The sequence below is a fragment of the Telmatherina bonti genome, assembly GCF_933228915.1.
Source record: "Telmatherina bonti genome assembly, chromosome: 11".
In the NCBI taxonomy this organism is placed as follows: Eukaryota; Metazoa; Chordata; class Actinopteri; order Atheriniformes; family Telmatherinidae; genus Telmatherina; species Telmatherina bonti.
The window spans coordinates 21,968,860-21,995,679 of NC_136629.1; the positions used below are offsets into that span (position 1 = coordinate 21,968,860).

The 26,820-nt window shown below is 41.2% G+C and overlaps 1 protein-coding gene across 1 annotated transcript in view; it reads left to right on the plus strand.

The window, feature by feature from the left end:
- Nucleotides 1-26,820, plus strand: part of unc5b (unc-5 netrin receptor B) — a gene marked incomplete at both ends in the record, with an annotated part of 53,052 nt that overhangs the window by 23,585 nt on the left and 2,647 nt on the right. Inside the window, 12 exons of the mRNA XM_079249449.1 lie at nucleotides 15,266-15,493; nucleotides 15,749-15,892; nucleotides 16,261-16,364; nucleotides 17,461-17,641; nucleotides 17,784-17,951; nucleotides 18,357-18,521; nucleotides 20,353-20,385; nucleotides 24,141-24,335; nucleotides 24,733-25,101; nucleotides 25,204-25,291; nucleotides 25,541-25,715; nucleotides 25,802-26,041. Coding sequence (XP_079105575.1) covers nucleotides 15,266-15,493; nucleotides 15,749-15,892; nucleotides 16,261-16,364; nucleotides 17,461-17,641; nucleotides 17,784-17,951; nucleotides 18,357-18,521; nucleotides 20,353-20,385; nucleotides 24,141-24,335; nucleotides 24,733-25,101; nucleotides 25,204-25,291; nucleotides 25,541-25,715; nucleotides 25,802-26,041 — 2,090 coding nt within the window. The remainder of the gene's footprint in view (nucleotides 1-15,265; nucleotides 15,494-15,748; nucleotides 15,893-16,260; nucleotides 16,365-17,460; nucleotides 17,642-17,783; nucleotides 17,952-18,356; nucleotides 18,522-20,352; nucleotides 20,386-24,140; nucleotides 24,336-24,732; nucleotides 25,102-25,203; nucleotides 25,292-25,540; nucleotides 25,716-25,801; nucleotides 26,042-26,820) is intronic.

Genomic DNA, 26,820 nt, shown 5'->3' on the forward strand with positions numbered 1-26,820 from the left:
AATGAGAAAAGACTAGAAACAAAACTAAAACTCACAAATCATGATGTATTTTGAGAGAGGCTGGATCGAGTTTAGTCCCACATCCACAGATGTGAAGGGAAAACATGGCTGAGATGAAGCAGAAAACGGCTCTGTGGTCTGGTGAATCAAAATTTAAAATGTTCTCTTTTGGAAAACATGAATGTCTTTTTTTAGGAAGAAGAGAGGAGAGGGAGCATTGGGCTTATTATCAGCATACTGTGAAAAGCAAGCATCTGTGATGAGGCTGCAGTAGTCAACATGCCTTGAGTAACCTGTGCTCGTGAGAAATAAACGTTAACGCTCCAGAATAAAACCAGGTTTTGGAACAACATAATCTGGTATTGATGCAGAAAAATGTAGTGCTTTTTAGACATCTACTGGACTTTCTGGGTTTTTGTTTTTTTTTTTTTTTTTACACATTTTCATTAATTATCTGAAGCAGGCAGACTATCCTGCATAGTTGTGAAGGCTGCATCACACCAGTCTGCAATAAATAGAATTTTGGTCACTAATCAAAATAAAATCTAGTCTCCTTTGACATATGAGAGAAAATGAAAGAATTAAGAGGTTTCCACAGGATATGTTGTGATTATACTATCGTGCCGGTGAGCACTGATCACGTTTAAGAAGCATCAGCTGGTTGTTCCCATAACAACAACTTGTTCATTACTTCCAATCTGATTTCCAGTAAGTATTTTGATCTCAGTTTTTTTGTTTGTTTGTTTGTTTTTTTTTACAAAATGAGGTTGGGTGGGAGGGATCAAGAAACATTAAAATGTCTTTGCAAAACAAAAAATTTTTTTCCTTCAACCTTTTCATACGTACATCTTCAACTTGCATATCTAAAAGCATAGATGACAACAGTGCTATCTGTAAATAATTCCTTCTTACAAGGTCTTTGAAATGTGTTGCCAGCATCTAATCCAAAATGAGCATATATTGGGTTTGCATGATCAGAAGACTCTGCTTGCCAATCCAATTTGACCCGGACCAAGAGAGGGACATGCAGTCAGGGTGCTGATCAAAGAAACATGCTGCTGCAGGGGGCGGCAGTGGGAGGAGAGGCAGGAGAAGCCAAAGAGATCGGGAGAGCGTCTCTCATCATTATTGTCAGTGTGTCACATGTTCTCACCACACAGTCACCATCAGTCAGTGCTGACCCTGGGCGTCTGGCGGGTGGCCTCCTGCCTCTCCTTCCTCCATCTCTCCCTCATTTAGTTTATACACACATACACAAGCAAGTTTTCTCTCTCACTCTCTGCACCCTACTTCATTTGTCCATGCCAAGGGGATTTTTTTTTTTTCATAATGCTCTCTTCATCACTGCTCTCCATCACCACCATTCCTGCCAGTCTAGTCATACTGGTCATGGCTTAAGGCTCTGGGAAGTCCTCTTTTGTAGTCCAGCCCATTCTCCACAGTGTCCTTCGGACAAGGAGATGTTCGTGCAGCTGTTTGGAAGAACAGCGAGAAACTCTTGACAAGAATCAAAGCCTCATGAAAGATTGATGCCCAGCTGCTGACTCATCACACAGGAGAAAATAAAAGTATTTTGACTTGAAATATAACAAGATTTACATTTGTAAAATGAAACAGAGAATACGCACAGGTTGCAGCAATGTTATCGTTTTGTCTGTGCGCTGCACGGTTAACATTTTTATTGGTTGACAAGACGAAAGTAAGATTGCCCAAAATGGAAAACGGTGGTCTTCCAGAAGTTAGTCTGTAAGATGTTTTATAAGTCTGATGTTTTGTTGCTGCACATTGTTGAGATTATCTGGCAGTGAAATGTGTTAAGGTTTTTTTTTTTCTTCCTTTTGGCACACAGCATTCGCTCTGAAGTCTGACTTTGGTTGTTTGTTTGTTTGTTTTTTTTCTTTTCTTGCTTGCTGTGGAATTGGATGAACTAAACAAACCACAATAACTTCAGACAAAAATAAAAAATTCCCCATTTATTTTTTAAGAAATGATGAAAATAACAAGTTCACATCAAAATAGGATGCTTAAGATGCACAGAAGATCCACGTTTTGTTCACTGAAGCAAGTGGTCTGGATGAAAATCTCTCCATTGGCCTGAGCGACTGTTGGCTGAGCGCAGGGAGGAACATTTATTTTCAGCAAATGATGAAGCGAGGTATAAAAGGAACGAAGGAAAAAGATCAGAAGGATAAAACAACCATTAGCCTCTGAGCAGGAATACTTTTTGCCTGCAAGACCCTGGCATTCTGCAGAGTAAGGAGAATGAATCTCACCTCTATCTTTTGCCCCACCATTTGTCCTCCCCTGCTATCACCACATCACTTCTCGTCATTTATCTCCTCCAACGTGGATTTTCTGCCTATTAGTGCCCTAATCTTTACAGTTCCTTGCCCACCTTTCCCGCTGCCCTCGTTATCCATGTGTTTCTACCTCTGTCATTTTTACTTAAAGTCAAAGTTTAACGATGCAATCCAAACCTTTACTATCCATTTAAGTAGCAATCTAATGCAATTGTCTCTCATTTTAAGTTTGTTTTGTAATTATTTCAACAATATAGTGCTTTTGGAATAGGAATACACTTTCATCATTCCAAGGATATGAAACAATGCATTATTAGCAATTTTATGCAGCTCTCAAACCACATTTACTCCTTACATGCTCACACTGACATACTCCATCCTGTAAGATGTTCCTAGTTGTCGACTAGGGATTTCTCTGATGCAAGGGGACGCAATAAAGGAACAGAGTGACGCCAATCCTGCTGTTTTCTTGTGGGGTTTTCATCATGCTTTGTTTTCAGCTTGCTCATGGGTTGTCATCTCTGTCACACTTGGAAATAAGTTGGAATGAAGACATCTGCATCAGTGTGCTCAGTGTGCTGCGCAAGGTCTGTCTGCACAGACTGGCTAACCTTCTATTTCTCAGTGTGTGTGTGTGTGTGTGTTAGAGGTCATGCATGTGGCTTGTCAATCTGCTGTCAATCCGGCTCATCTCCTCATATGTTCATTAGCATGACAGAGTAGCTCTCCTGCCAAAGCAGTTAGTCACAAGAATCAGCCCCTGTCACAACACATTACAGCAGAAGGCATCTCTCAAAGCGCAGGCAATCATGGCAACCATAGCCAAAGCCCACAGCTCATGCACACACACCCTCATACTTACACACCATTCAAGACTTGTGTTCAGTCTGCACCCAGGGAGTGTTTCCATGTTTCTCTTTAACTCGTTCTACCTTTCCATACATCTTGCCTTCCTTCCTTCCTTTATTCTTCCCCTTTTTGCATGTCTACCGGCTTACAGCCAGCATATCTCCCTCGCTATTAATCTCCCTCTCACCTCTCACTCCTCCCATTTCACTCCATCATTGCCGTACTTTAGCCAGGATACATGCACGTACTCTCCATCTCTCCCATTTCCTTGTCCCTTTTCTTGAAGTTCATTCCCTGACAAGCTCTATTTTCGGTCTCGTTCCTTCTGCTCTCTGTCTTCATAATGCTTGAAGAGATCGAGACTTTTCATTTTTAATCCATCCGTCTTCTCCCTGTGATGTTTTAGTTCACTTTCTCTCTCTCCCTCTAGCTCCATAAGCCCCCCCACCAAACACTCTCTACTCCCTTCATTATCACCTGCTCAGGGTGTCTGATGTGATTTGTACAGGAAGTTTGATCCAGCCATCTTCCTGTCTCCTGGGAGCTGACTTGTCATATCATATCATAAAAAAAAACACATATGTTGTGACGCATTTGGCCAGATACTCTCACCAACAAAGTTCATGCTTTGTGACTGAACACATTAGATTTTGACACCACCCAAAGACTGTGTCTCGAAGCTGAACTGAATCTTCCTTTTCAAGCAGGGAGCCGGTGCAAAACGTAAACAAGTTCTGCACTGATTATACCGGCTACTCCAGGACAAATGAAAGAGTAGTAGGGACTGCTTGCTGCAACAATTGTGGGAGTTTGGGTGAGGAACATGTAATTTGGCTGTCTCTGTGTCTCCAGTCTCACCGCAGATCCTCACTGGTGTGGACTTACAGGTTTTGTTGAGGTTTGTGTATGTGTGAGGTCATGTATGCAATCCCATCCTTATTTTGCGTGTGCAAGAGACAAAAATGGGGTGAGAAAGTGCAGAGATTTAACTTCAGGGCAGTGTCCGTAAGTCTCCGTAAGTCTTGATTGTCTTTTGACATTAGTCCCTTCAACTTCACACGTTGATAAACCTGTGCTGCAGACATTCAGGTTTCCTTATTGTCCATTGTTCAAGAATGAACCATGATGTGTTTTAAATTATGTTGTTAGCTTCTTTTTCTTTCTTTCATGCAAAGAAAAGATGCCTTGTGAGCATTCAGTTGTATGTGTATGTGTGTATGTATGACAAGTAACCAGTTCAAGGCGAGATAAGAATGGACATAATAGTGACCTGGTGAGGGGAGGGGGGAGGTGAAGTGTTGCAGAATTCAGTAGAGAGGTGGATCAGAGGACAGGGGATTGGGAGGAGGCGGGTTTGTGTGTGTGTGTGTGTGTGTGTGTGTGTGTGTGTGTGTGTGTGTGTGTGTGTGTGTGTGTGTGTGTGTGTGTGTGTGTGTGTTGGGGGGTCCTGTTGCCTGTTGCCCTGCCAAGGCTGAACAGAGCTAATGCAAGTACAGTGGGATGGAGGGTGAAGCACAGGGTTGGGGAGGGTAGGGTGGGTAATTACAGGGGCCCAGAGAGAAGAGGCCTGTAATCAGCCTGCCCTCAGGAAGGAATGCAGCTCATCTTCTCGTGTAATTACGGCCATTTAAACAACCCCGGCTCCCAAACACTCATCCCACTGTACTACTTACCTATTCACCATACTTGCACTTACAGTCACACAATCAGATTTTCAACAAGATTTCCAAATGTAGGAAGTGAGGTAGCACAAGATAATATATGCATTTGCGTGTGTGTGTGTTACTGGTTGTGTGGACTGCATGCCTCTTGAGGAGCCGACTCCATGTGAACACCCGCCATGGCAACTAGCCACTCTGGGTAGATTTGCACAACTCTTATCAAGCAGCCACACAGCAGTGGAGCAGACAAGCAGTGGCGCCTTATACGCTCAACACATACGGCATTGTCTACGCTTACGCACAAGCAGGAAGAGGAAGAGTGTCATTGTAGCTTATGAGTTTGACCTCCAAGTATAATAGTTGTGACATTGGTCTGTAATTTGGAGAGGATAATAGGAAAACATCATTGTCTCACCCATTCCTCCTCCTCTTCCTCCCCTTCTGCCCTCACCCCTCTCTTGCCCTCTCTGTCTCCACTGCTCATAGTGATTGATAGTACCTCTTGTGTACGCCTGTGTTCCCATGCAGTAGGTGGTCGTCAGGACAAACACAAACAACACAGGGCCACTTTTTGATAGGCAATGATTAATGAGCTCGATGGGGGGTGGCGCCCCCTAGCTGCGACAGAACACACATTCAGCCTTGACGCGGCTTTCCCCTTCTGTCTGTTATAACGCAGCAGTAGCAGCAAGTAGCAGCAAGTAGCAGCAGTGGGCTCACAGCTGCAACACAAGCCCAAATCCTCTTAGTGCTCCCACACTCACAGTCACACTCACCCACATGTTCAAAAACACACTGAACCTCACTGGGAGTAGGCCGTCCCTTGCATTTGCTGTGGATAAAGATAATTCGGAGTTTCTCACACACACTGTTGCCATACAGGGAGGTTTAATAGCCGTACAGTTCTGCAGCATTTACCTAGTTATCAGAGAAAAACACCACTGACTACCTTTCTTTGGTTGTGGCTTATTTACTGTTTGATAACATGTTTACATGTGTGTGTCTGCATTTCCCCCCATGGCACAACCTCCAACACAGCTGATTAAGTGCTATTATGACACTAAAGGTTTATGGGGGAGAGGGGGCAGAAGGTGAGTCCTTTGAAGAAAGGGTAGGTTGCACTTTATTTACAATTAGAGGCTTCTAGGGAAACACACCTTTCAGCAAAGAGCGTGGGCTAATTCTCTTTCCAAGCAGATTTGTAAATGAGGTCTTGGAAGTTTCTGCATTTGTTGTGTATATGTGTGTGTGTGTGTGTGTGTGTGTGTGTGCATGTGTGTTATCATGTCCTCGGGCTCTTTTCTCTTACCGCTCGGACATGCTGGATGGACAAGCGAAGCATTTCTGTCACTGTGCATCTTCATCACCTGCTCGGTCGTCTCCCCTCTGCCAGTCGGCTCTGACACCCACCAGCCCTCTGACACCCACCTTTTTCTGTCCTAGCACAGTCAGTGAAGGATAACATCAAGCATGAGGGAAAGATGACCTCCTTGTTCAGAGGAATGTATCCAATTCAATGTAAAAGAAATTCTTCAGTTACGCAGCAACATCAGCTGCTAATTGCCGCATTAACAAGGAAAACGCGGAACTTCGCTGAAAGCGAGTTTAACAGAGGCGGCGCAGAGAGCAGATTTTACTCAAGGAAAAGATGAAAGTGTGTAACTTACTGGTAATAATGACATACAATGCACAACCTGTTAGAAAATGTTCTATAGAAAAGAGAATTGTTCTACTTGCGTGCTAAACAGTAAATAAACAAGTAGACATTAAAGAGGTTTTAATATGCTCTCTTGCAGGTTCAGTATTTAATTTGAGGAAGTGTAATGGAAAAGATTTATATTCTTTAACCCTTTAAGCCACTTTTGCTTATATTATAAACGACTTCTCAGGGATGGTAGTGTGTAACTCTGTGGGTTAGATTATGATTCATAGCTTACCCTTTAAGTGATCTACAGGAGTTTTGCAGGCATTTATTTCCTGTCCAGGAGGTTTACAATCCAGATGCCACATTTAATGTTTATTCTGAGACCTTTTATGGTAAATCCACAATAAGTGGTCCATAATAACATAATTTCTACATCCCAATTTCATAATAAAAAGAGTTTGCTATTACTTATATGTTGCAAAGAGACGGCTATTTTTCACAGAAATGATGTAATGACACTTCCTATGAAACTTTTGATTAATTAGATGATCAAATAAGCAGCAGCCAGAGGATGAAAGGCTTGATCACTGTTTATCTGTGTGTTCTTTCAACAAAGTACCATTAGTAATAATAAATTCTGTTTTGTTATTTTACCCATTATGTCGCTTTATATACTCACATTATTAATTTTGCATTATATTAGCATCCATTTTCTGAGAACTGAAGCTATTTTCAGTTGCAATGCATCACCTCTAGTTACATCTGTCTAAGACACAATCACTGCTTCTTTATCCTTGAAAGAATCTTGACTCCTCAGTGATTACTCAACAATGTAAGGGTGCTAAATAACTGGTTATTCTTAGTGTGAGTTGCAAAAAAAAAAAAAAAAAAAAAGCAACAAGGCAGGCTTTATGCACATATGTTTGGCAACAAGTTAAACAGAAAAACCTTAACAAAATTTACAAACTGGTTGTTCCTGTGCAGTGTCTTCTGTCGGAGATGATTACTTCCTTGGTGAAGACTTTATGGCTTTGCAGACCTTTTTACAAACTTTAAAAAGCCATTTTAAAATCTGTTTGAAAGCGGGAGACCCAAAAAGCAGAATGTGGCCTCTTAAAAGCAATACAGGCAGAAAAAAAGTGAAAATCCTGAATAAGTTGAAGAGGACTATACTGTATGTGCCTGCTGATGTGAGAGGTGTCTGATAGGTAGAGAGTGTCCATAGTGAGTACTAAGAAAACAGACTGCAGAGCCATGTGAAGCCACCCAGGTGCATTTCTTGGTGGTGTCAAAATACCCAAACCAGAATCTCCAGGAACAACATGTTAGAGGCTTCACAAGAGAGCACAAAGTGCTGAATTTGTGTTGCTCTTAGCAGGAAGTCAAATTCTTCTTCCAGCCTCCTGTCACCTCCCAGCCATACTGATGAAATAAAAATAGTGGCATGTCTGTTCGTCACTTGTGAATTAATGACATTTCCTATTAAAAGATGACCAGTTTTGCCCCCTGTCTCTACTCCAAAGGGACGCTTTAAAGTGTTGGTTAGTGTGTGTGTGTGTGTGTGTGTGTGTGTGTGTGTGTGTGTGTGTGTGTGTGTGTGTGTGTGTGTGTGTGTGTGTGTGTGTGTGTGTGGGTGTGTGTGTGTGTGTGTGATTGTGTGTGTGGGTGTGTGTGTTTGTGTGGTCAGATGGATGAACTGCATGACACCTCACACTCCGTCTGCCTTTGTTGATGTGAGAAGTGATGCTGCGTCGCTCCAACCTGCACTCCTGTCGCGTAATGCCAACATGCACATACACACACACTCACACACTGAAAAAGTCCCCCTCTCACATACCAGTGAATTTCTATCAAAACTTCTGTCTAAATCTTGACACTTGATTTTTCCTGTCTTCACATGTTCTCCCTTCATCTTCCCCCCCTGCTGGTTTCTACTTTCTGCTGCTGTAGGGAGTTTTTTTTTGTTTTGTTTTTTGAGGCTGATGAAGATGAGGTCAGTCTAAATATCAATCACTCAATTTAATTGTCCTTTAAGGAATACAAGGAGAGACTGTCTCCTTCCATCCATCTCTGTCTTTTTCGACCTGCTTCTGTGTGTGTGTGGCATGTGCAACTCGTACCCCCGGGCTTCCTCACAAGAATGACGGTAATGAGGTAGATTGGATGAGGATGATGTATATGCTTAGCCTATCAATGTTATATAATGGCTACTGATCACTATATTAATTGGCCTTGTTGGCAGTGTCACCAGAAGCCATCTCATATTTGACTGTCTGTCCTCACAGCTGTTTGTCCTTAGTGGTCTTCGCCAGCCAGTTGTGCTTCATAGCTGTGGGCCACAGTTCCATCTTTATGTGTACGTGTGTTTAAGGCTGCAGGATGTCATTTGAAGTCAACTGGAGCTTCACAAAATGCTTTGAATCCAGCAGGCAGAAGGGAAAGAGGACTGGAGTCTGGGGAGCACAAGAAAAAAAGCTCTCCACTGTCATAAACCCAACTGGAAGGCAGGAGGGGGGGGGGGTGGGAGAGGGAGAGAGCGAGATAGGAAGCAGTCCTGTTGTTTGTTTGTTTTTGACCTTATATGATGCTTAAAAGAAAAAAGAGAAACTCCTGATCTTGCCAAACACAACTTGACCTCATGTCTTTTATGGTCTGTCTCTGTAGTTTGCTTCAAAGTGTTCTTCCTTCAATGCCTTATTCTGTCTTACTCGCTCCCCCCATCCTCGCTTCTGAGTGCAGTGTTGGGATAGCGAGGGCACTAGAGGGGACAGTAATGACTAACTCTGTAAAGGTAATGATAAAGTACAGATGCTTTAGACTCCACTCTGGCTAGAGGCGCTGGGGCTAAGAAAATTACAGTCATCCATGAGTCTGTCTGTGTGTGAGAATGAGAGGCAGAGGGCAGAAAGAACAACAGAGAGAGTTTTGGTCTGGCAAGAGACAAAGACAGATTTTACTCTTATGTATTTTCTATGGCAGATATTACAGAAATCCAGTATTGTGTCATGTAAAGCATTGTCTGTCTTCTCACTTGTCTTGAAGCGTGTCTAGAACTGTCCTCATTCTGCCCTCTTGTTTTCCCATCCTGTCACCTTTGACCATTTTGCTTCCATGTCTCTCCCACTCATTCCTGCCTTCATATATAGACTTGCTCCACCACTGTCACTATCGCGGGGAGTTTTGCCACCAAAGTGGTTCCATTTGCTGGTTCAGGTTCAGAGCCAGATCCTAACTTAGAACCAGTTGTTTCCATTCTGACCACCATACTGACCCCATTCCCCCCAAAAAGCTCTCCTGCTGTGGGTCATGAACAAACAGCTGTTTTTATCAGGTGCTGGTGCTCAAGTCTGCATTTCTTTATACAAGAGAGTACAGGAAGAACTAAGCTAAGAGGTGGAAGCAGCAGTACACACACAGTGACTTCTTTTTTTCTCACCTTCCTGTTATTTGTAGTTCATCAGTTGTGTTTGGTTTCTCTGGCCAATGTGCCACATAGAGCATCCTTTACAGCTGCCATTTGGAAAATAATTTTAAAGCCTGTTTACAGCGTCTTTATTGTATTTATTGAAAGGTGTTTTATTATAACCAGCTAATGCTTAGAAATCTACTTTAACAAAGTGTGTCTAAACTTGTAAGGACCCCGATTAGAAGGTCATTTATAAATAAAGTAGGGGCATTAAAAGGGCTCACATACATCTACTGTTGTTTAAAACAGGATTCATAATGTAGACTGCTGACATCTGTGTGATGTTGGGTGTGGCTTTGGCTCAGCTGTAGAGTGGAGGGGTGAAACTGTGGTTCAGGGAGCAGTGGCAGGTGAGGCAAATTGGTGCAGCCTTACTGCATGTCTAATCATGTTGTGTGCTGAAGCTCTGGTAGAAGACGCAGAGCTGTTAGCTGTCCTGGTCTTCCTCACAAACATCACAAAAAAATCCTGTTAAACCAGAACCACGTCTGTGCTGTTGCTGTGTCAGATGAATCCCCAAAGTAGCGACACTGCTACAACCTGTTCGCAGGTCAAATTAGAAAAACACTTATCTATGACAATAAGCGGCACATTGCACAGCGTAGAGAATCTCATAACATGGTCCTCTGGTGCATCTGCGCTGTCACGATACCGTGGAAGGTATCATTTCTTTGAGTTGTGACAATCTCTTCTTTGCATTGGGTCAAATGACTCCATTCTCCTTATGTGTGTGTAAATTATGTTTTGCAAAATAATACTTTTTTTTTTTTTTTCTGTGTAGATTTCCTGCAGATGGATTGACCTCCTTGCAAGAAATAAAAGCTATAACATGCATTCCCCAGACTTCTATATTTTGCATATTTTTCACCACAGCTGTCTCCCCTTGCTGTCCACACAGCTCCTTCACCTACTGTTAAATTTAGTGTACATAAAAAGAAGTTGGTGAGAATGTACCGTATAAGCATAGGTTGTCATCTAGTGTCTGGATGGACATGTGTGTATTTGTTCACATGACTGTGTGTACCCAGGAAAAGAATACCCAGAAGCTTGTGTTTGCTGTCTAGCTGTCTGCTGTCTGTCATTAGAGTAATAAAAGATTTGCTGTGCTGCACAGGAAGGAGTTCTCATCTTTAAGGCTCTTCCATTTTGCACAAATTGCCAGCTGCTAAGCTCTGATGGATGTTTGTATGCCGGCCCAAAAACACAGGTTCTACTTTGAACCCCAGCACCATTATGCCAGAGAAAGACAAGGGACAGAAATAGAGGTTGTCTGCCTGTCTCCTCTGTTATCCAAAAGAGTTTGTTTTTTTTAATTAAACCGTGCAGACTTCAGGACAAACGCATGCATACTCCAGAGAATGAAAGAGAGAATTATCCAAATACGTAGGCCTTCTATTCTGTCTCCATCTAAACTGTTGTCTCTCTGTGTTTGTCTCTCCGTTCACCCTCTCGTCATGCCTGAAGAGTGACAGGCTGTGTTTTCAGCAGATGTTTGAACACCAACCGATCAATGCCGGACAAAGGGAAAGAGCAAGAGTGAGGGGCAGGGAGGGGTAACACAATTGGTTATTGACAAAGAATTCAGAGTCTGAAAGATTGTAGGCGACGGCTTAGTAAAGAGAAAGCAGAGGAGGGAATTGTGAGAGGCAAAATGATTGCAGTTCATGTGCATCGTTAAGCATCATTTTTAGATGCGTTAACTTTTTTTCAATGTGTTAGTTTGTGTTTTACCTGCAAGTGCCCCAACTTGCAGTATTATGCATGCTTAATTTTGTAATTCTATATCAGCATGAACCCCTGACAGGATGGGAGCGGAAAAAAGTGTTAGTGGGAGTAAAGCTTCATGGTCTCCTGTGCAAGTTTATGTGTCTTAGTGTTGTCCTACTGCACAATCCTTGTGTGCTGAGGCTGCATAAAGTTTGATTCGTGCAATACAATTTAGGTTTAGAAAAAATTCTACCAGAAACATGTACAAATATTTTTTTTCATGTGTTCCCTTAGCAATATCCTTAGAATTGTAATATTAAAAGAAAATCTACCATTTGAAGTCTGCACAAAATCAAAAGGAAGTTGAGCTAGAGGCATGCTTTTCATTGCATTACATCACATTTCCTTTTAATCACATTTTAATCATTTGGGAACAGAAGAAACTAATTGTTGCAGTTTTGTTGTGAAATCTGCCCTCTCTTATTAAATACAAGATTTCAATTGCTCAGCACTCTGTACTTGTTTTATGATTACAATCTCCATGATGCGTGATGTATTTTCAGCAGCAGCCAGTTTGGACTGCAGGCGGGACAGTCAAGCACACTCACACTCTGTGTATATGAGTGTGAAGCCATGCTATGCAAAATTAGATCTGGCATTGTCCTGCTGACATAATCACAGGGGGAAAAAAGTTGTCTTCTAGATGGTATAGTATATTTCTCCAAAGTTCCAATAAACACCTTTTTATCAGTTATCCTTTTTCCCTTATTCTGTTATTTAACAGATATTCAAGTGACACAGGCTAAGAAAAATGATACACCCCAATAGAATCACAGACAGTGGCTCTTACAGGTTTCTCATCGATGCTCTTACCTTATCTTTGAAACTTAGAATCAGACATCAGATTTTTTTTTTTTTTTGGTAAATTTTAATGAGTTTGAACATGGACTCACCTGACCACAGAATATCCTTCCACTGTCTTTATCTCATGCTTGTGCCAAGAAAACCGCTGCATTTGTGTGCAGGGTTGAAAAAAATGCTTTTGTTATTGCGTAACACAGTATCAGGTTGTACTTCTGGGTGGGTTACTATATTGAGGTGCGGAGTGACAATAGTTTTCTGATGTACTTCTGAGCCTATGTAGCTACATAGGCAAATGTAGCTGTGTAGCTACATTGATCTTGTCCCATAATGGTTTGCCCATGCAGGGCCACCTATGCAGCAGTCACAGCATTAATCTAAAATTTCCCCATATTCTTTGAAACTATTAATGGATGGTACACTGTAAATATTAAAGAGTTCTTACCAATTCTGAAATGAGATTTTTTTTTTCCAACTGATCAATGATTGGTAAAAAAAAAAAAAAAAAGCAAGGTCATGAGTTACGACCCCTGCTTTTATAAACACTGCTGTTGGAGTATGTTTTAGTTTACAGATTCAAGTTGTTGCTGCATTTTTGAGAACTTTTGAAATGAGGTTTGTGCATTTAGAACGCATCAAACTGGAATGAGGTTTTTTGGTTTTTTTGCACAGCTGTCCAAGATAATTTAGCAAACTATCAAAAATGTCTTCAGGCTCTGAACACTTTCTTTGAGTGCAAATCATCCTTTCTTTAGCTTTAGGAATTTCTCTCACTAGGCCAAATGAAATAAAAACTGTGTGCTGTTCAGAAGTGATTTGGAGGGCCAACAGTTAAAAGAAAAAAAAAATTAAGTAAACATTGTTTTCCTGATGTGCTTCTTTTAACATTTCATCATGTCAAAATGTTTTTTCTTTTTAAATTTATGAGTAAAGAAATTATCAACCAAATTGTTTTGTGATGTGAAAACAATTGTGCATCACTGCAATAGACTTAGCTGCTTTTTGTTGGCCACCATCCTTTCATATGACTTCTAATTTAAATTGGCTGTTGTTTTATATTTTCTGCATGTTAAGGGACGGACTAACTAGTACGAGTAATTGAAGTAATGAGTGGAAGACCTGGAGAAAAGCAACGATGGGATCGTTAGCAAAGAAGCAAGAACAGTTACAGGATGAGCAGTTCATCCTAGGCTGAGCCCGCAGAGTCTCTTTTCAGCTTTGTGTTTCCTGCACTGACGTCCGTGTAGCATTCTGAGCTGTGTGCAGCACTCCTTCAGCTTCTTCTAGCGCCACCAGGCACAATCTGATAATGGGAGTAGTGGGATGGGAATGGGGAAATTCTCAGTTTCCCATATTCTAAGATGGTATCTTACATACTAAGTAGTTTCTCTTGTTCCCTGGTAATGGAATAACTGATCAGCTTAGGATTGATACATTTTGACAACAGAGTGCAAATTTGCGCAGTTTCAATCTCGCTGTCCAAAAGTAGATTTTTTTTTTTGTGTGTAGGGTTCCTATCTCTTTCTTTATGCAGATAGTAAGATTTCAGAACTGTGAGACGGCTTTATGGAAAGCACAGCTCTTTTTGTGGCTTCATGCATGTGTGTATATGTCATGGTGTGGTGGAGGCGTGCCAGACTATACCTGCAGATTTTCTGAATTTTCTGACCGGACTCGGTATTGTCAATCCTCTGCACTCTGTTCCAGTCTTCCACTTAATGCTGATTGAATTCAGATCATTTTCATAAGCAGGAGCAAGTTTTCTCCTAGAAGGTCAGAGCTATTAAAAATGTATAAGTACCTGGATTACCCTAAAGGAAAGGTGATGGGAAGAGTTCAAAGGAAAATAATGTTAAAACATGAAAAGAAAGAGAATCCATCTACCACCTGCTGACCCAAAGCACCTTTTGAAACACACACACACACACACACACACACATATATATATATATATATATATATATATATATATATATATATATATATATATATATATATATATATATATATACATATATACATATATATATATATATATATATATATATATATATATATATATATATATATATATATATATATATATATATATCCTCTGTTTTACAAATGTTAGCACTGTTTTTCTAGATGGCAAACATGGTGATCATGGAATTTCTTGAAGCACAGAACACAGCCAAGTTGTCATAATTGATTTGTTAATGTGCTAGCTGAGAAATTTAAGATTAAACCAGTGACACTTTAAAACATTGACAGTCTATGTGGGTTCCGCTCATGTTTATAAGAGAAAAAAGGCTGACTGAAGAGGTCAAAAATTCCATGTCCCTCCTGCCAGGAGAAGCTTGTCAACACTGCCAGGCAGATTGTGTCACATTGGAAATGTCAGGAGATAATGTGTGATCAACAGGACCTGTATGTGGAAGGTCAACAGCTCTTCCTTAAAGCTAAGAAGTGTAGACTCTTCCACAGAGACCAATGCAGGAGGCCTTTCTTGAACAGATTAGTGGCAGTACATGGAGGCAAAAATGTCACAGAGCTTCTCCACTAATGGTGCACACTGTCAACACCTTTAATGTCTTGAAATACACTTAATGCCCTGAAGCTGGATTTTTACACACATGACACTCTGTCAACCCCCATACATTTTGGCATTTTCTCTTCTTTCTGAAGGTCTAAGTCTAGGATGTGCAACAAAGCAGTCCTCCCAGACACACTTACTGCACCAATCTTTCTACCAAAGGACAAGCACCTTAATCACTTCTGTGTTGTGTGTTTCCAGAGAGTGACTACAGTGAGACCGAGGTACTCCCAGACTCCTTCCCATCAGCACCGGCAGAGCCTCTCCCAGAATTCCTGCTGGAACCAGAGGATGCTTTTATTGTAAAAAACCGGCCTGTTCAGCTGCGGTGTCGAGCATCACCAGCCACCCAGATCTACTTCAAATGTAACGGAGAATGGGTCAATCAGAACGATCACATCACCAGAGAGAGCCTAGACCAGATCACAGGTGCATTAACACACTCACATGTGCACAGAGGAGTTCTCAAAACACAAGTACACACACTCATAGAAATGTCACCTTGTATTTTGCAGAGATAAACATCATATTTAATTGCCAACATCATTTTCAACTACATAATCCATTAGGTCCTTTAGGATTTTATGTGCACGTTAACTGCTTTCGGCATCTGGCCAATGTATTTTTTATATGCAGTGTGAAAATATGTTTCACTCATCCCTCCCTCCTGCGCTCTCTGCACAGGTCTGGTGGTGCGGGAAGTGGACATCTCAGTGTCAAGGACCCAGGTGGAGGAGCTGTTTGGACTTGAGGACTACTGGTGCCAGTGTGTGGCCTGGAGCTCGGCCGGCACCACCAAAAGCAACCGTGCCTATGTTCGCATTGCATGTCAGTATCAGCGCTGTGTGTGAATGAGGCAATGAGAGAGAGAAAGGAAGACAGGAGGAGAGACAGTGGAAAAGGATTTTTTTCTGACTTTTTCTTAGCTTATGTGTCAGCTTAAGTATATATGCAAATAGATTTGCTGGAGCTCTCCATCTTAGTCCCTGGTGGTAATGTCAAGCGCAGGGTGATTGACAAGTTGCATGTTTATGAGGGATTGGAGTAAAAATGACTTCTTTTTTTTTTTTTTTTGCCAATGTCTGAATGCATGTATATGTGTGTGTTTATATGGCGACCACTGCCACTGTGTGTCAGTCTGCTGTCATGGAGCAGCCTTCACTAACTGCCGACTACATGTGTGTTGCCCCCTGCAGACCTGAGGAAGAACTTTGAGCAAGAGCCTCTGGGGAGGGAGGTACGACTCGAGCAGGAGGTGCTGCTGCAGTGTCGGCCCCCAGAGGGGATGCCTGCCGCCGAGGTAGATGCGTCTCTTTTCGTCACCATTCTAATCCCTGTTTTTTTTCCCTCCATTATTTCCAAAGTTGTGTTGCTGATTTTAATGGGCACGTTTTTATTATTGGGTGCACCCACTTGCTGCAAGATTTCTTACACATCAAAGCAGAAGGCTAACTAATCACACACAAATGTTCACACTGCTGTCTGCGACAACATAAAACAAAAATAAAAGAAGTAAAGGCCAAGGCATTGATGTTTTGACACCACCAATAAAAAGCTTACGAGGAGACATAAATATCACTGAATATATCTTCTTAATTCAGCAAAATAAATAAAACGGCTTAAATCAGCATTATGTGACACTTCATCACTGAGCAACTCTGACTGTACAACAGCAAATCAAATGGGCTCATTTTTCTCAGAAAAAGGCAACATAATGCATCATTATGAAAAAATAATTAATTGTGAAAGTTACTCACCAACAATATCTGTTTAGCCAAGTTGCTTTTTAAATGGCTTACTAACATGATTATTATATGAGACAAAAACTCATAGCATGTTAGGATAATAAAAATGAAATAATAAGGCCATGTGATTGTATGTGAGCATTAAGCTGGAATTTCTTGGTATGTTAGAGAATAAATGCCATTTGTGTTCCTTGTGGTAATGAGCTATGATGTGATACTCATTATTAAGGAGGATGGGTTGTCTTTTTCTGTGTGTGTGTGAAGAATGATAAAATTTCTAAAAGTGTTTGATTATGACCGTGAGTTGTGATGGTTTAATACTCTGCAGGTTTATGATGTTTACTGAATGGCTCTGTGCGTGGTGTGCTGACTCATGTTTATGCATAAACACCTGCTGATTTGTACAATGATTCATGTTAAGAAACATCAGCCCAAAGATATTATAGAAGATTGAATTAAATAACACAAATGGATGTACGTTTGAGGGCTTGATTACTGCTGGTATTTTAATTAGTACATTGTTTGCTTGTTGTTCTTACTTTTTATTATGTATTACATTAATATTTCTTGTTCCTTAGCAGATCCATTTTCTGTAGTCCTGTTTATTTTCATGTCAGTGGTATGTAACTGTTTCTTCTTGCTTCCTTGTAGGTGGACTGGCTGAAGAATGAGGATGTAATAGATCCTTCGCAGGACTCAAATTTCCTGATTACCATTGATCATGATCTGATCATCAAACAGGCCAGACTCTCGGACACGGCTAACTACACGTGTGTGGCTCGAAACGTGGTGGCCAAAAGGCGCAGCAGCACAGCGACTCTAATTGTTTATGGTAAAATACACTCCAGATTTCCTCTTCTTTTAATGATAAGGTTGTTGCTGTTTTCTCTATGTATAAAAACGTGTTAGATATTAAGAAATCAAATGAATGGAATAAATACAAGACATTCCTTGTCTCTGTGTGTCTGTCTCAGTGAGTGGAGGCTGGTCTTCTTGGACTGAATGGTCAGAGTGTAACGCCCGGTGTGGGCGGGGTTGGCAGCGTCGAACGAGGAGCTGCACCAACCCCACTCCTCTGAATGGAGGAGCCTTCTGTGATGGCCCACCTGTGCAGAGAGTAACTTGCACCACACTTTGCCCAGGTAAAGAAGTCAGGATGGAGTTTTGTGACATCTTATTAATGCAGTCATGTTCTGGAAAATCTACCAAATAATACTTATTTCCCAAATAGTTACAATTAGCAGCAAAACCCAGAATGAATTTGAACTTTATGCAAACTTTAAAGCCCTCAAAACTCACTTCAACAACTTACTTATAGCTCCCAGAAAAGGAAATATAGCGCAATGTTTTACTGTCACACTCCATTCCAACTGTGTTGGCTTTGCCGTGTGTCAGATTATCCTGACTCTGAAGCAGCAAACTGCAAAACAAAGACACTTCCAGCAATTACATCATACACTATGATAATGTCATGCACAATCTCCCTCTACCTGGAGCCATGTGAAGATTGGGCTGGAAAAGGACTCACATCTTTGTTGTCATTCCAGTGGACGGAGGCTGGACAGAGTGGGCAAAGTGGTCCGCCTGTGGGACTGAGTGCACCCACTGGCGCAGCCGTGAGTGTCAAGCCCCCCCACCCATTAATGGAGGAAAGCATTGCAGCGGCAGCATGATGGAGAGTAAAAACTGCACTGAAGGGCTGTGTGCAAGAAGTAAGTCTCCACTTTGTCTGAAGTGACTTAGTGGTTACGTAAATGTCAAGTAAATATTTAGCTTGATGTGAGATAAATATTCTTCCCTTGGACCTTCACTGCCTGCATTAGCATTTTGCTAAATTCAGATTACTAATGCAAATAGTTCAACACTCTAAAATGTGAAGGAAAATTCCAAATGTAGCCATCAGGGTAAATTCCATGACAGCATGCTTGCTGCTTCAGGTGGTTGTTCAGTTGATAATAGAAAATCCTGCCTGTAGTGATTTTTTTGCCCCTCGTTCACAGTTTTATAAAGTGAAATGCATTTCAAAGCTATTTTGTATGGAGCGGTATTCCTGAGGTGTTTCAGCAATCGCAGTGCAGTCAAAGTACGAATGTGTGGAGAGATGAAAGTTAAAAGAGCCAAGTCACAGAAAGATGATTCATGAGGGAAAATTTAGCTTCACAAAGAAAGAAGGAAACTGATCCCCATCTAAAGAGCGCAGACGGAAAGAAGGAGACAAAGAATGAAAGAGCAAGAGCAGGCTAAGAGAGCGGATTGAGTGGGAAGTGAGCATGACACGGCCAAGTTGAAAATTAGCACGAGGAAGAGCATATGAGAGTGAGTCAGACTCACACTGACACCCGATGTGCAGCCTGTGATGAGCTGGGAGGAATCCAGCTGACAGTGCATTAGAATCTTAAAGTTGCACATCCACAAAGGCAGTAAGATACATTCAAGAACACACTTTCAAAAGTCACGCAAGACTCAAAGCATGCCTCCTGAATGCATGTGCAGTGTGGGTTAGTCATATCCACACTATGCTTCAAATCTGTCAGACACACACACAAGAACATAGACTTCTACGGGGCTGGAAGACAAGACAAATACACTGTGTGATTTGACCATATGGAGAGAAGCATTCTCAGGAGCCCATCAAGAAAACAAGTACTGAAGTAGCGCTGACAGAGAGGAATGATGGAAAGCTCCTTTTTTTAGACAGTAAAGTGTTTTCCTTGGGAAACTACAGATCATTGAATGATATCTATTAATCCTGTGCATTCTGATCCATTTTTCTTCTGTTTACTGCCTCAATTACATTCAGACACCAAAAAAAAAAAAAACTCACTCCAATAGCTTTGTGTAATACCCCAGTCATAAATGTAGAATCCTCTGAGACATCGTGAACTCTCATATTCACTGCATTGTAGTAGATTCTAATTGATGTTGGACGAATGGCAAACTCAGGAAAGCCATTTGGTCTTTTGATGATGCTATGGAGAGAAGGTTATTTGATTTTAGATCCATTAAGTGGCCCAGTCCTGAAAGATGGTTTTGATTTTCCTCAAACTGCTTAGGGATGATTCACATTGGTGTTATCTTGGAAATGACTCCACCGTTGGGACAGATGTTTGGTTTTCATAGGAAGAAGGTGATAACGTACCCTGCGGGAGGTACACAGACATGGTTTCAATGTCATCCACATGGATCATACAAACACAGCTTCTCTTGTTGATATCTAAAATTGCCCTTAATTTGGCCGCTCCCATCCAATCATTTCTAATAGGTTGTGTTGTGTTTTATTTTTCTTTCATAAAGTATAAACGATTACATTCAACTTCATTCTACAATTTCTTCTTTAACTATTATATCTTCAATATTAATATTTTTTCTCTAGCAGTAATTTTGTTTATGCTTTATTTTCATTATTGATGAGTTATTGCTTTCAATTTTTTTCCTTGTATTTGATAATCATATGTTTCTTTTGCATAACAACCCGTCCATCCATTTTTATATTTTTGTTTGTTTTCCTTTCTTCTTCTCTTGTTTTTTCCCCTGTTCAAACAGATAAAAAGATCTCTATTGAACACACAAGTCATCGTAAGTTCACTGTTCATGATTTTGCTTGTTTTCTAATTAATACATTTTTGTCTAGTTACTGTACGAGTGTGTGTGAATGTGTGTGTACATGTGTTCACACAGGTTCAGAGTCCTATTATGTGTCCTATTATCTGCATTTTGTGTCATATCAGATTAAGATCCGTTAAAACGAGCCTCACTTTCCTGTCTGACCTGTTTCAGTGTCGCCTTCCTCTCATGTAGACTTGACAAAGCATAATTAAGGTTTTAGAGCTGCTGCAGTGTTTATGCCATGTATCTCCTGCACCCATAGTGTTGGTTCTGAAGCTTTTTTTTCTTCTTTTTTTTATGTTGGTACTGTTGTTTTTTGTTGTTGTTTGTTTGTTTGTTTTTGTTGTGTTTGTTTTTTGTTTGTTTGTTTTTGGATGGAGAGGTGGAAAACATTTGATTTCTCAGCAATCTTTAGTGCCTGTGTGATTCAGTTTTTATGTAAGTGATGGTAATTCCTTTAGTTCAGTGTGATGTGGACTCAGGGGAGAGTAGCCACAATAACGCACCTAATTTGCTATTGTTCCGTTTCTGATAATAAGTGCAGACGGCTGTCAGATTCAGTTCAGTCGCTCCACGTGAGCATGGGAGCTCCCTTCTGCCAGCGCGCCTGCCTCCGGCTTTCTTCTCATCCACACATTTTGTTACTCTCCCGACCGTTCTGCAGTGTCTTTGGCTATCCTTATCTCCCCTCCCCTCCTCAGCACACTTATAATCCCTCTGTACTCTCAACAAATCAAAACCTTATCTTCCTTCTTCCTGTCCTTTTTGCCAAATTGTTTCTCATCTAGTTCTCTCTTCCTCACTATATCCAGCTTTGCTTTTCCTTCTTGTGTTTTTTTCTCTTTTCTCTTTTTTGTCTCCTGCCAACTTTGCTCCTTGTCTTCTTGCCTCTTCTTTGCTGTGGTGTGACTGGCTCACGTGTCCGGGTTGGGTCTGGCTCTGCTAGCGCTACGGAGTCAGGGCGAAGCAGGGGATGGAGAACCTGCTGACCTGTCAAAACCAATCACACAACTAGAAAGAATTTAATAAAATGAAAAAATATTTTAATAATCCCAGAAAGAAATTGCCACGCTGTATTAGAGGTGTTTTTATTCTACCTTTTTTTCTTTAGAAAAAAAAAATTTAAAAAAATTAATGATTAGAAGAAGATATTACATTGTTCCAGAGGGTGATGCTGCTGGCAGGAATGATTTCTGGTAGCTTTTTTGTCTTGCATTGGACCTGACCAATCCTCACACTCAACACACTATTTTTTTTCACTGTGTTGTGCAGAAGCAGCTTGTGCAGTATTGGTTTCTGAACAATCAGCTCCAGAGTTTAGCCCAGCACAGAACCAGCCTTCTGGATTGTTCGGTCTCTTTAAGTCTCTGGTTCTGGTGCTGCTGACCCAGCAGATGGCTGCAAAGCTGACTGCACATTTCACAACATTTATAGAAAAATATGCAACATCTCAGTGCAGAGTCAGACACTGAAAGATCTTAGCTTCCTTAAGAAGTAGAGTCCGCTCTCTCCTTTCATGTAGATGTGGGCTCTGTGTTGAATTTTCAGTCTAGTCTGTTGTCTAGCCAAACTCCAAGTTATAGTATTCCCAGGAGATTTTGTTTACTCCTGTTCCTCCTGAAGTCAACAATTATCCCTTCTTTACCCTGTACTCAGCTTCTTGTCCCTCTCTGATGCACCCCACAACTGCAGAGTGATCAGAGTATTGCTGCAGATGACAGGGTTCAGTGTTGTATTGGAAGTCTGGGGTGTGCAGTGTGAAGAGAAGTAGTGAGAGTACAGTCTCTTGTGGTGCTCCAGTGCTGCAGACCACCATCTCAGACACACAACCTTTCTGTCTTACAAACTTTACATTGTTTGTCAAGTACTCATAAATCCAGGTAGTTGTGGAGGTGTCCACCTGGAATTTATGGAGCTTCTCCATAACAGTGCAGACTAGATTGTTTTAAAAGCATCTAAGAAATTGATCCTGAAAGTGCTGTGTGATTGGTCCAGATGACAGCAGGCTCTCTGAAGCAGGTAGATGATGGCGACTTCAAACCCACATTACAATATAAAACATGAGATGTTAGGGAAACTGGTCTGTAGTCATTTCTTTCAGATGGTCCAATTTTTTTTAGATATTTGAATATTTGTATGTTTTCTGCAGCACAGGAACTCAGTGAAATACAAAAAAGGGAGCTCAACAGGGTTAAGGTGAAGTTAGGGCCAACCACCCACCCTACCTCTGACCATGGTTACTTTCCCTATTCTAGTAGAGACTCTGATGACTCTCTGGGATAAACACTGGGTACATCCTAACTGTCATCAAGCTAGATCTAAAATCCTAATAATAAATATAACAGATGGGCATCAAAAGCCATCTACCTCATCCTCTGTAGAAATGTATTTTAAGTTTGAAACAAACCTAGAACCACAATTAACTTGATGCTTCCGCAGATGTTCACAGACCAGCATCTGTTGGAGCTCTTTTGCAACATATTATCTAGGGGCGTGTAAAACCAGTGTAAACCACTTAGTAACTTGTTGTGACTGAATTAATGTCACTCACTGATGAAACAGTAATAATAGTAATACTAATAATTACACTAACTAGACTAGGAGTTTTCGCATCATGTACTGATTTGCTTTGCATTTGTATCCATGCCAATACGGCCTCTCTGAACCAGATCTAACATCTTCAGAACTTCCAGTCTGTTTAATATTTAATCGCCTCTATTTGTTTACAATGTCTCCATACTGGGCTGTAATACTTCAAATGTAACATTAGTGGGAGAGTAAGCACTAAAATGTCACATGGAAGCTTTAGTTGAACAATCAAGCTGCATTTTTACACAGAGGGAAGAATTTAAATGATTTTTTTAGGGGATTTTTGACTCACACACTGCACAGCAAAGACAGACGACGAACGTGGGCAGTGAGAGCGGGAGAATGATGGGCAGTGAGGGTCTGACTGGCAGGGACTGGCTGTTGAGGGCATTTTAGACCAAATGTTTTTCACTCTAACCATTCAGCCACCAGTTTGCCCCGAGGACTGTCACTATCATCTCAATCTGTTGTATTGTAATAGTATCAGGGGTCTGACTAGTTTAAGTCCAGTATTGAATAGGAGCAACTGCAATGACTGGATACATGCACAGATGGATGTGCCAGTATTGTTTTAGGTGGATATAAAAATTAATTAAATAATTCAGCTAACTTTTCTTGTCAGAAAAGACAAAAGTGTCAAAGGCAGTCATGCATTGTTAGAGGCATTAAAGTGTTTAACTGAATTTAAAGCAAAGTAAGATTTTCCTTTTGATGACCGAAACAGGACAATAATGATTTCCTATCAAATTATTCAAAAGATATAATGTTGTTTATGTGTAACTTTTTCCTCTTGTTCATCTTTTGTTCATTTGATTTTCATCCACAAGAAGCACAGTGTACCAGATTTGGAACTTAAATAGATGTAGTCAAATGTACAGCTACCAAAGGCCAGCTATCATCACTTTGATCAATGTTCAAACGTAAACATGTGGTTTAAATACAGATGAGAATCAAAGAAATAACAGAAACAGATCTGCATTTTTCTAGTTTGATGATCTATTATAGAATAATAATCAGCTTGGTTAGTCGTGACTTAAAAAATAACTAATTCCTTCTATTTACACTGAAGTGCTCAGTAAATAAGAAGATTTCTCATTTGTGCTGATGATGCATTGACTGGCCGCCTCTCCTTTCAGCCATGGCTCCAGGTATGGGTGTAGCAGTCTACACTGGTTTGGTGGTGGCTTTATTGCTGAGTGTAGTCATGGCGCTGTGTGTGGGAGTGCTGGCATATCGCCGCCGATGTCGCCATCTCCACGGAGACATAACCGATTCTTCATCTGCTCTCACGGCTGCGTTCCATCCAGGGAACTACAAGCCTCCCAGACAGGGTGAGTTCCAACACAATGCGCACCGGCTACACTTTTGTTTGCACTTTTATCTTTTTGTCAGTGTTTATTTTCTGACCTACTCGTGTTTTTACACACTTCCACAGAAGCTCTTTGTCAGAATTCAGTTCCCTATCTCTGCTATTTTTATCGGCCCATGAATTAATTGAGCTATTATCTCCCCTCAGTCAGCCCTCCGTTCCTTACTGAATTGCATTTTTCACTTTTTAAGCATTTGTCATGGTGTCCCTTTTTTTTGCTCTTGCCATCAAATATTAATTAATTAGTTATAACATCATTAATCCATTTCACTCGTGTCTCTTTTAGCACTTTCCGCTCTGCTTTCGTCATGTCTGAAGATAAGACAACAGTTTCTTTCTTCTTCCCCCTCTGTCCACAGATAACCCTCACCCACTGCATCCATCGGCTCCTCCTGATCTGACAGCCACAGCAGGCGCTTTCCGGGGGCCACTCTTCTCCCTGCAGCAAGGGGTCAACAACAGCCCCCACAAAATTCCTATGACCACCTCTCCCTTGCTAGACCCTATTCCCAGTCTGAAAATCAAGGTGTACAACTCCTCCACTCTTTCCTCCCTGGAGCTCCCAGCTGACATGTGCTCACATGATGGAGAGATCCTCAGCCTGAAATCAGTGGGCACTGTGGGTAGAGAGCGGGAGTTTCACAGCCACACTCTGTCCAGGGAGCCAGGGTTGAGCACTAGCGCCACTCTGGGCAACCTGGGAGGACGCCTTACCATCCCCAATACAGGTAATCCACATTGCTTTAAGCTGTCGTTACAATGAAGCCTGTGAATCAGTGTCATCCTATGTTGATTACATGTAAGACTAAACGTGACATTTTCTCCCTCAGGTGTGAGTTTGCTCGTCCCGCCTGGCACAATCCCGCAGGGGAAATTTTATGAGATGTACCTCATTATTAACAAGTGGGACAAAACAACGTGAGTGTCCTTCTTTACTCCTTTATTTCTCTCTGTGCCTCTGCAGCCGCGAGGCAGAATAGACCTGATTCTCACCTCAATCAGTAACTTTTCTAATGCAATTCTCACCACCGTGAAGTTTATTTGGCAATTTTGTCAGTTTTCCTGAGGACAGAAATTTGAACAAATTCCAAATATAGTCATGGCAATTAGGTTTTGTAAGAGAAGTGCAGTATTTTGTTGCAAACTGATCTGTGGGCGATATTACAGGTTACCATCTGAGGGCAGTCAGACGGTACTTAGTCCCGTGGTGAGCTGTGGCCCCTCTGGTATGCTGCTGAATCGACCTGTGGTCCTTACTTTGCCCCACTGTGCCCAGCTAGACACTCCTACACCTGACTGGACCCTGACGCTCAAGACACAAACGCACCAAGGTGCATGGGAGGTGAGACGTCGATGGATTAGTATGAAATAAAGAACCTTCTTATCGACGGATGTGGTATTATTCAAAGCATTTTTTTCTTTGCTCAGGAGGTACTGACAGTAGGGGAAGAGACTTTGTCGTCACCATGCTACCTGCAGCTGGAGGAGGAATGTTGTCACATCCTCATGGAGCAGCTGGGAACATACGGCCTCGTAGGCCAGTCCTGCCCTCCACAACCTGCCTGCAAACGCCTGCAGCTGGCTTTGTTCGCCCCTCGAGCACCATGTCTCTCTCTGGATTACAGCCTCCGGATCTACTGTATCCATGACACTCCACATGCACTCAAGGTACAGCTTTTGTTTTCAAACACATTTTTTTCCCATCTGGGCTGATGCATGTCTTATGTGCATCTGCGTATCTGCATCTTTTGACCCGAAAGGAGATTTATCACATTCAGCAATGTTGCATTTCTTCATTTGCAGAATATCTTATCAACCTCATTTATATCATGTTATAGCATATTGCATTAGGTCTCTTATGAAATTGACCACAGGCATTATCTCTGCATGATCTCTTCTGTAGCATTTCCCCAACTTAGAATAACTCAGGCACTCTGAGAACATTTTTCCAACCTCTATTTTAGTCAGACATTTTCTCCTCCACTTATGAGACTCTTGAGCCTCTTAAAAGCCCACCTCCCTGCTGCTAACTGTTTTTTCGGAGCTTTGTTAAGGGTTGGGATGCTTCGTGAGTAACTTTTATCTTCACAGCGAGCTAACCTTAAGGGGAAATCCTTAGAAAGTATCATGGTTTTATGAATATTAACAAAATCCTACGAGCCCTTTGTACCAGGAAGCTTCTTGTAAACGGCACCAGGTGCTTGCAGTCATCCTGCATTTGCTGAACACTGCCATGCTGCTGATTTCACCCTGAAGACGACTATTTTTACCACTGCATAAAGTTGCAATTCAACTTGAACTATATATTACTTTAAATTTTTTACCATGAATTAATCATTTTCTATAACATTTTTACAAAAAGATTATGTTATTATAATAGTTTTACTTTTCCCAAAAACACTGAAATTACAGTTTGAACATTTTCTTTCCTGATTTAATTGAATTTT